The 10,644-nt window shown below is 37.4% G+C and overlaps 1 protein-coding gene across 1 annotated transcript; it reads right to left on the minus strand.

Moving 5' to 3' along the window:
- Nucleotides 1-5,278: 5,278 nt before the first annotated feature.
- LOC137615851 (zinc finger BED domain-containing protein 5-like) lies at nucleotides 5,279-6,619 on the minus strand. Its single transcript, XM_068345540.1, has one exon. The coding sequence runs from the start codon at nucleotides 6,617-6,619 to the stop codon at nucleotides 5,279-5,281; it is 1,341 nt and encodes a 446-aa protein (XP_068201641.1).
- Between the last annotated feature and the right edge of the window lie 4,025 nt (nucleotides 6,620-10,644).

Raw genomic sequence — 10,644 nt, forward strand, 5'->3', positions numbered from 1 at the left:
CCTACCATTTCACTCCTGTAATTCATCTGAGGGCCTTGTTCTCAAATCTACAATATTGTTGGCTACTGTTTCATTGTCATACCACGACTCTTTCGTTAAATTCCAATTTTAAAGACCCTATATCAGAAATCATAGCTCCCAAATACTCGAATGATTCCAACTCATTAATCCTTTCTCCTTCAAATGATATTTCATCTTCCATTGCATATTCCGTTCTCATCATTTCTGTCATTCTTCTATTATCTTGAGCCCAACCTCCTGCAATATTTCATGCATTTTCTTAAACTGGCATTGCAAATCGTGTGGTGTTCTGCTAAGGACAGCATCACCAGTACTCTCTAGGTCAGCTAATTTCTTATTACCAATCCATTCCAATCCTTTTCCACCATCCTGAACTGATGTATGCATTACAAAATCCATAAAGAGCATAAACAACATAGGCGACAACACATTTCCTGTGAGTACTTCACTATTCACTTTAATTTCATTTGGTAGGACTCCACTAACCTTAACTTTGCACTTACTATGCTCATGAATTGACTTGATCAAATTTACATATTCAAGAGGAACTTCATAGTAACACAGGACTCTCCACGAGACTGGCCGGTACACGCTGTAAATTGCATTTTCATAGTCCGCAAAGATCATCAAAAGTGGATTTCTATATCCTACATATTACTGTATACCATGTCGTAAAATAGAAATTTGGTCAGTAAAACTTTTACATTTTCTAAATCCTGCTTGTTTCCCTCCAAGTTTTCATCAATTTTTCTCTCTAATCACCTGAGAATGAGCATACTACATATTTTTATGACAACTCACATAAGTGTGATGCCTCTTTAATTATTGCAATTTGTCAGATATCCTTTTTTGCCATTTTCACCAACTTTCTTAGCTCCCATTCATCGGGCTTTGCCTCTTCACCCCACATACTACAAAATAATCTTCATATGATGACCGTAAATTATTCTACTGTACATTAGTAACAATAATAACCAGAACTGCAATCTTGAAGGCTAATACAAAGAGGTCGCAAATAAAGCACTTCATGTTAAGGATACGAGAAGTCCCATATTTTATCTTAGCAGTTATTCCATCGTATCCAGGGGCTTTCAATCTCTTAAGTTCTTAAGGATAGCTTCGACTTCAAGCACATTGAATTTATTCATGGGTACATCAAAGTCTTGCTTAGTTTTGAGTATGTTAATTAAATTATTCCCTTCATATCTCCTATTCATGGCCTCACTAAAGTGTTGCTATAATAGACCTATCTGTCTTTTTGATGGTTATATACTGCTTCTTTGCCCCAATAGAGGTTTTCCAAATAATTTTATGAACAACCCTTACACCATAGCCACTCCCTGAATTTATAGCTTTTTCAGCCTCATCTGCTTTCCTGTTTGAATATTCTCTCCAGTCTTTCCTGGCTTTTCTTTTGACCTCACTATCAATACTGGAATACTTAGCATGCTCTACTTTGTAATTTTCATTACTTCCCCGAAAACTTTCAACAATCAATTTCTGTCTTTGTCTTCCTTTTATAGTATTCCAAGTATCATTTGATATCCATGGCTTTCTCCTTGTAACTACATGTCCCAAAACTTCACTGCCAACTGACTGGTATATATTCTTAATATCACACCATTCTTCGTTAATTGTCTACTCTTCGTCTCTTAAAGTCTCCAAGACAGCAAATCAATTCCTACATTCCGTTGCAAATCTTTCCTTGTACTCAACTTCTAGAATCTTAGTTGTATTAAACCTAGGCATTCTATCCACATTTTGGTTAAGTGCTTTCAGTTTTAATATCAATGTGGCAATGAGGAGTTGGTGATCACTACCAATATTTGCACCTCTATAGCTTTTTATATTTCTTACATCTCTTACATGATTATTATTATTATTATTATTATTATTATTATTATTATTATTATTTTTCTTTTTTCCCCTATCATAGTCTTTCGACTGGGTGGTATTTATAGTGTAGGGTTCTGGGTTGCATCCTGCCTCAGGAGTCCATCACTTTTCTTATTATGTACGCCATTCATAGGATCACACTCTTTTATATGAGTCCTGGGCTATTTCAGGCTGTAGTTTTTCTAGATTCATTTTCAGGGATCTTGGGATCGGGCCTAGTGTTCCTATGATTATGGGTACAATTTCCCCTGGCATATCCCATATCCTTCTTATTTCTGTTTTCAAGTCTTGATACGTATCCATTTTTCCCTCTTTTTCTCTTCAACTCTGGAGTCCCATGGTACTGCGACATCAAGGAGTGATACTTTCTTCTTGATTTTGTCAATTAACGTCACATATGGTCTATTTGCACATATCACCCTATCTGTTCGGATACCATAGTCCCAGAGGATCTTTGCCTGATAGTTTTCTATCACTCCCTCAGGTTGGTGCTCGTACCACTTATTAATGCAAGGTAGCTGATGTTTCTTGCACAGGCTCCAGTGGAGGGCTTTTGCCACTGAATCATGCCTCTTTTTGTACTGGTTCTGTGCAAGTGCCGGACATTCGCTTGCTGTATGGTTCATGGTTTCATTTTTCGTATTGTAATTCCTACATATAGGAGAGATGTCATTACCGTCTCTCGTTCTTTGAACATATCTTGTTCTTAGGGCCTGATCTTGTGCCGCTGTTATCATTCCTCCAGTTTCCTTCTTGATCTCTCCCCTTGGTAGCCATTGCCACGTGTCATCGCTGGTTGGTTCTTTAGTTTGTCTCATGTATTGTCGGTACATTGGTTTGTTGTGCCAGTCCTCTGTTCTGTTTGTCTTTCTCCTGTATCTGAATATTTCTGGGTCTTCGTCTACTTTTATCAGTCCTTCCCATGCACTCTTGAGCCACTCGTTTTCACTGGTTTTCAGATATTGCCCCAATGCTCTATTCTCCATGTTGACGCAGTCCTCTATAGTTAGTAGTCCTCTCCCTCCTTCCTTTCGTGATATATATAGTCTGACCGTATTTGCTCTTGAGTGTAGTACTTAGTGTATTGTCATATGTTTCCTAGTTTTCTGGTTTATGCTACGGAGTTCTGCTTTCGTCCATTCGACTATTCCTGCGCTGTATCTGATTACGAGCACCGCCCATGTGTTTATGACTAATTTCCTATTGCCGGCGTTGAGTTTTGAGAGTAACGCCTATTCTCTGCGTATATTCATTCCTGCTCGTGTCCTTCATCTCTTGGTGTTTTACTATTATTATTATTATTATTATTATTATTAATAATAATACTAGCTAAGCTACTACCCTAGTTGAAAAAGCAGGAGGCTATTAGCCCAGGGCCTCCAACCGGAAAAAATAGTCCTGCGAGGAAAGGAAATAAGAAAATGAATAAAATATACAAGAAGTAATGAACAATTAAAATGAAATATTTTGTAACAGTATCATTATTATTATTATTATTATTATTATTATTATTATTATTATTATTATTATTATTATTATTATTATTATCATTATTATTATATTTGCTAAGCTATAACACTAGTTGGAAAAGTAGAATGCTATAAGTCCATGGCCTCCAACAGGGAAAATAGCCCAGTGCGGAAAGGAAACAAGGAAACATAAAATATTTTAAGGACAGTAATATTAAAATAAATATCTCGTATATAAACTATAAAAAACTTTAACAAAACAAGAGAAAGAGAAATAAGGTAGAAAAGTGTGCCCGAGTGTACTCTCAAGCAACAGAACTCTAACCCAAGACGTGGAAGACCAGAGTACAAAGGCTATGGCACTACCCAAGACTAGAGAACAATGGTTTGATTTTGGAGTGTCCTTCTTTGGTGAAGAAGAATTGTTTGGTAATCTCAGTGATGTCAGGTTATGAGGACAGAGGAGAATATGTAAATAATAAGCCAGACTATTCGGTGTGTGTTTAGGCAAAGGGAAAATGAAACCTAACCAGAGAGAAGGATCTAATGTAGTACTGTCTGGCCAGTCAAAGGACCCCATAACTCTTTAGCGGTAGTGTCTCAATTGGTGGCTGGTGCCCTGGCCAACCTACAATGTTAAAACTGATCTTTCATAAATAAACTATGAAAATAGAATTATGTCAGCCTGTTCAACATCAAAACATTTGCTGCAACTTTGAACTTTTGGTATTCTATCGATTCAACTACCCGAATAAGATGTTCAACTACCCTATTAGGAAGATCATTCCACAACTAGGTCACAGCTGGAATAAAACGTCAAGAATATTGTGTAGTATTGAGCCTCATAATGGGAAAGGTACGGCTATTAGAATTAATTGTATATCTGGTATTACAAACAGGATGGTACTGCCCGGGACGATCTGGATGTAAAGCAGTGTTTCTTAAACTTTTTTGTGCAGCGGACCCCTTTTATTAAAATTACTCATGTAGCGGACCCTTCATTATTATAATTTTCCTCTTGAGTTTGAAAGTGTTTGCAGGTCATAATATACTGAAATTACAACTGAATTATTTATTAATGGCTTATCTTCAACATAAATGTTTATATTTTGCTTAACATAATTTCCACAACATTGATAATTTTGCATTCAAATTTTCATGAACTTAACAGCAACGCTTCCTCCTCATATCTCACAACCATTCTTAATGCGATGAATGATACTGTTTTTGCTGCCTCACTACTGTTGTAATATTTGGCTCCAGTCTGCTGAGTTTCAGTCGCATGTCGGGTTCGACATTGATTCGGTTGCGCGTCTTCGTTTTAAGATCAACCAGTGTAGAAAATCCAATTTCACAGTTGTACGTTGTTGGGAACGGCATCAAGTGTTTCAAAGTAATTTCTGCAAGTCCAGGGTACTCTGGCTGGACTTAGCCCAAAAATTGGCCAAACTTCTTTCCCTGAATAGGGACTTCAGTGTCCCACTTCTTGCAATCTCGACAAGATTATCAGTCTCTTTTGATGACAGGTTGACACTGACCTTTTCTATATCTACTTTATCTGTAACAAATGGATTTCTAATTCATTCAAAACTTAGGTCTGGTTCTTCAAAATATTTTCCTAACTCTCAGTGAAGGCCTTGCAGATGGGCTTTGAAAGCTTGTGTTGTGTCACCATCTAGCTCTTCCTTGGAAGTAAGCAGGAAATCTGCTAATGAAGGAAAAGACTCAAAATCTTTGCGGTCAATGCGGCCGCACCACAAGTCCAGCTTCATTCGTGTTGCCTGTATTTTGTCCTGCACTTTAAAGATGGTAGTATCTTTTCCTTGCAAAGACAGATTCAATCCGTTTAGTGTACTGAAAATATCAGACAGGTATGCCAGTTTTGTGAGCCACTAGGTGTCATGCATTCGATTATAGAGGTCATGACGTTCATACAAGAAAATTTGCACTTCCTCACGAAGTTCAAAGAGACGGGAAAGAACTTTTCCCCGTGTCAGCCAGCGAACCTCTGTATGGTAAAGGAGTTTTGTGTATTCGCTTCCCATCTCTTCACACAGAACTATGAATAAGCGGGTGTTCAGTGCTTTCCCTTTGATGAAATTGACAATTTTTTCTGCCTCTTCCAGAACTGTTTTAAGACAGGTAAGCATATGTTTCACAGCAAGTTGTTCACGGTGAATGCAACAATGTGCTGCCTTTACCTGTGGTACAATGCTTTTTACCCGACTCACTAGGCCCCTTAGTTTATCAGTCATCGCAGTTGCACCATCTGTGCTGATTCCAACACATCGCGACCAGGAGTGTTCATTTTGGACAATAAAATCGTTACCTACATTAAAGATAGCCTCTCCTGTTGTGTTTGTAGGAAGAGGACGACAGAAAAGAAATTCATCATGTACTTCCCCACAGTAAATATACCTAACAAAGCACAAAAGATTTGCCTCGTTCCCTATATCTGTGGACTCGTCCAGCTGTAGTGAAAAATACAGACTCTGCTGTAATTGTGATACCAGCTGAACTTTCACATTTTCAGCCATTGACGTTATCCTTTTCTTGACAGTGTCGTTGGACAAAGGTATCTTTTTTATTTCTTTACTAGCCTTTTCTCCAAGCATGATCTCTGTCATTATCTTAGCTGCTGGTTTGACCAAAGTCTTGCCTATGGAATGCGCCTTTCCTGTTTTTGAAATTAATAATGACACTTTGTATGAAGATTCAGTGTCCTTTGCATTTTCTCCAGATATAAAAAAAGATGAAGCTTCCTTTTTTCTGTGAATATCAAGTTCATTACATTTTCTTTGAAAAAATTCTATGGGTTTTCCCACATATTCCTTATGTCTGGACTCGAAATGTCTTCTGAGATTTGAGGGTTTCATAGCCTCATTAGCTAATGTTTCATAGCACAAAACACACTGTGGGATAGGATCCTCACTGTTGCCTTGCCAAAAAATTCCAAGTTTCAAGTAATCATTGCAGTATTTACACTTCTTTTTGGCTGTTTCTTGGTGTGTTTGCTTGTGCCCTACAGTGGTAACCGAGGCATCTGTACTGCTTTGGTTTGTGTCAGCAGTGTTCCCTTCGTCCATGACATCTGCGCCTGCCTCCAGTAGCTTGATCTGAGTTGCACTGTTAGCATCGTTTCTTTCTTCTTTAAGGCCAGTGCTGTCTTGGTTGTTGTTCTGGAATTCAGTTTTTTTCTTTGTAAGTGAGCCTGTCTTGAGCCACAGATCCATTATCCTGATGCTAAAAAGTAAGCTAGGCTGTCTTCTGATGTTTATCCTGCAAGTAACTTGGCGAGGTCACGAGGTCTAGTATTCGAAATTCTAATCTCAAAAAGGTAGGTTATAATGTTTAACAAATGGCATATAAAAAATCAGTATGTTGTCATAAGCATCCAGATGATTTTCTTACCTACAAAGAGGAGCACAAGCAACTGCCGTGTGTTCCTCACAGAAGCCTTAACGTCAACTGATATGTGGCGGGCGGCCGCACCACCGGGCATCAGTCAGTACAATGTTGCCAAATCATAAACACCACTGCCTTAAATAAAGTTTTTTTTTTTTGTGTGTGTGTCTTTTTCGGAATTTCGTTGAGGATTTCACCCCAAGGGAGGAAGGCGGCATTACTTAAATTACTTCCATCCCAATGTGACTTAGCCACGGTAAAAAGCCATCAGGATTTGGTGCTACAAAAATAGGAATTTAGGACGTTTTGGCCGAAAATTTGACTGAAATTGATATTAAAAATTATCTGCGGACCCCTTGGAATATTCCACGGACCCTTGGGGGTCCGCGGACCACACTTTAAGAAACACTGATGTAAAGGATGGTCACAATTATGAAAAATCTTATGTAACGTGCATAATGAACTAATTGAACGACGATGTGATAGAACAATATCTAGATCAGGAATTAAAAAGTTGATAGGCCGTAAATTTCTGTCCAATAGATTAAGATGGGAATCAGCAGCTGAAGATGAAAGAATGTAGATACTTCTTCACAATAGATTGATCACCGAAAATCTTAAAAACTCAATAAGCCATTTTTTGTGCAATTGAAGAAAAAACAGACCTAATGCGTCTCTCAAAAAGAAATTTGCTATCGACAATCACACCTAAAATTTTAAAACAGTCTCATACAGAGTAAAAGGAACAATATCAATGCTGAGATCCGGATTTTGAGGAAACTCTATCCTCAACCTACTTAACATCATACTTTGAGTTTTGTTAGGATTTAACTTCATGTGGCATAATTTGCCCCACACAATAATTTTAGTTAGGTCTCTATTAAGGAATTCAGCAATCCTAGATCTACAATCATGTGTGTATAGTAGGAAAAGTAATGGGCCAAGAACACTACACTGATGAAAACCAAATATCTCATAACTAATAATCAATGCAGTGCCCATCAACAACAACTCTTTGCGATCTATTTATTACTTAACTAATTATAAATGATGCTAAGAAAAGATCCACTCATTCTCAACCGCCACATATGTGACCTCCCCCCCCCCCCCGAAATTGATTTCAGACCCCAGGTTAAGAAAATGCTGTCTCCAAATGTGGTGGAGGAAGAGATGTTGCCATAGCGCTGGCAGGGTGTCAACTGAGGTTAGCCGGAAGGCAGAACTGAATGTTGTGTGGGAATTCTCGTTGTCCAGCAGGAGTGTTAGTTCAGTGACCTGTCAGTTAAAACTGGGCGTGTATGGGGTCTTTACAGACACCTAGTGTCAATGAAAATAAACTTTAAAAACAAATAAAACTTCTATCCTTGTGTATTTATTAATGAAGTTACAAAGAAAATGTTATCTATAATCCGTTTGATCTCTTTGTGTGTTGATAGGCCTTAACACTGTATATAATAAGGAAAAGGATATAACTCTTACAGATGGATCTTGGTTCGCTGGGGACATTCAGAGAAAAAGGCGCAACAAAAAAAGTAGTATGTTAAAAACTGAAAATGCATGGGTGGAATATAAAACCGCAAAGTGGTAATATTATTGCCTATTTAAGAAGATAGACTGAATATTATAAGAAAAAAATCTAGGGAGCAGCAACAGACTTAAGTTATATTATCTCCTAATTGGTGTAATGGGAAGTATAAATGAAAAATAGTTCCCGGGTGGATAGAGTGACCAAAAACTTGCTAATAAATTTTTAGAATTCTTTGAAAACAAAATATAAAATACAATTGTGCCTTTTACAGATAATTCAGTACCAGATTGATGCTATACCTGATACACAGATAAGACTAAGATTTAATCATTTAACGGAAGATGAAGTCATCAGCATTATCAAAGGGGCAAAGAACACAATTTGTGTGACTGCTCCGATGCTAACATCCGAAATGATTGGATTAAAAAAAAATTCTAGTCCTGCCCACATAATTACAAGAATAGTATATACTAGTATTGATGAGTGTTAGCTTCCTAAATCTGAGAAAGTGGCTATAATTACACCAGTTCTGAAAAGGGCTCTAGGTTATCAGAACTCGACTTCCTATAGCCCTATTTCGAATCTATCCTTTATTTAAGTGCTAGAATATGAAATTCTGAAACAACTAGCTAGTCATTTATAAAGAATCGAATCACTGCTGGACAACCAGTCAGACTTCAGACAGTTATACTCTTTGTAGACAGCTATCTGGTCTGTTTAATGGATCTGTTGGAAATGATGGATGAGAATAAATTTGATATCTGATATTACTCGATCTTAGTGCTGCTTTTGATTCAGTTGTGCATGAACTACTAATAAATGTTTTCCAATCCATGAGCATTGAAGATTAAGCTCGGTTGACAAAAAGTATTGCATACAAATTGTAAACTTACTTATATGAACTATTTGCATAGGAGTACGGTAGAGAAGTATACTATGCTCATTCTACAGAGGCAAGAAGTCAAAATTGAACTATTTGCAGATAGTACACAATTTTACTTCACTTCTCCATAGATTACATTGATAATACAACTGAAAATTTAAATCATGTTCTTACCAGTGTTAGGGAATGGATGACGGTTAAATATCTGAAACTAAATGAAAAAAAAAAAAATAGTTGATGGTGGTAAGAAAGTAAAAATAAGAAACCTGGGGGGCATCGAAATAAATATCAATCACAATGTGGTCCCAATATCTAGTAGCGTCTGTGACCTAGGTGTATCCCTTGACTGTAATTTGTCTCTTAATATTCAAATAGATAATGTGGTAAGATTCGCTGGATATCCCCTTAGAAACGTTAATTTCATAAAGAAGTATTTGGATGAATCTTCTTTAAAGAAACTTATGATTAACTGTGGTATTACCAGCATTTACTACTGTAACTCTGTCTAATAGGTAGTAGGTTGGCTAGGGCACCAGCCATCCGTTGAGATACTACCGCTAGAGAGTTATGGAGTTCTTTGACTGGCCAGACAGTACTACACTACACCCTTCTCTCTGGTTACAGTTAATTTTCCTTTGTCTACACAGCCTACACCGAATAGTCTGGCCTATTCCTTACAAAATCTCCTCTGTCCTCATACACCTGGCAGCACTGACATCACCAAACAATTCCTCTTCATCCAAGGGGTTAACTATTGCAATGTAATTGTTCAGTGGCTACTTTCCTCTTGGAAAGGGTAGAAGAGACTGTTTAGCTGTGGTAAGCAGCTCTTCTAGGAGAAAGACACTCCAAAATCAAACCATTGCTCTCTAGTCTTGGGTAGTGCCATAGCCTCTGTATCATGATCTTCCACTGTCTTGGGTTAGATTTCTCTTGCTTGAGGGTACACTCGGGCACACTATTCTGTCTTATTTCTCTTCCTCTCTTTTTGTTAAAGTTTTTTTATAGTTTATATAGGAAATATTTATTTTGGTGGTGTTGTTGTTCTTAAGATACTTAATTTTTCCTTGTTTCCTCTCCTCACTGGGCTACTTTTTCCTGTTGGAGCCCTAGGGCTTATAGCATCTTGCTTTTTCAACTAGGGTTGTAGCTTACCTATTATTAATAATAATAATAATAATAATAATAATAATAATATTACCATCTACCCAAAGTGCTACTCAAGAAATTACAAAACATACTAAACAGAGGAGAATTGGTAAAAGGTGTCCCACCCCGAGAAAGAATTACTCATATGCTATTTGAATTACATTGGCTACTTATTACGGCTAGAATAGAGTTTAAGATATGTGCAATGGTTCATAAAGCTACAGAACCGGTCGTCCACAATATCTAGGACAATTACTACATACGTGCAGCCAACGAATGGGGTACCAACAGAA

Source organism: Palaemon carinicauda, chromosome 22 (assembly GCF_036898095.1).
Source record: "Palaemon carinicauda isolate YSFRI2023 chromosome 22, ASM3689809v2, whole genome shotgun sequence".
NCBI classification, from domain to species: domain Eukaryota; kingdom Metazoa; phylum Arthropoda; class Malacostraca; order Decapoda; family Palaemonidae; genus Palaemon; species Palaemon carinicauda.

What these genes read in the sequence shown, in the direction of transcription:
- LOC137615851 (XM_068345540.1), bottom strand. Translation starts at nt 6,619, where the DNA reads ATGGATCTGTGGCTCAAGACAGGCTCACTTACAAAGAAAAAAACTGAA.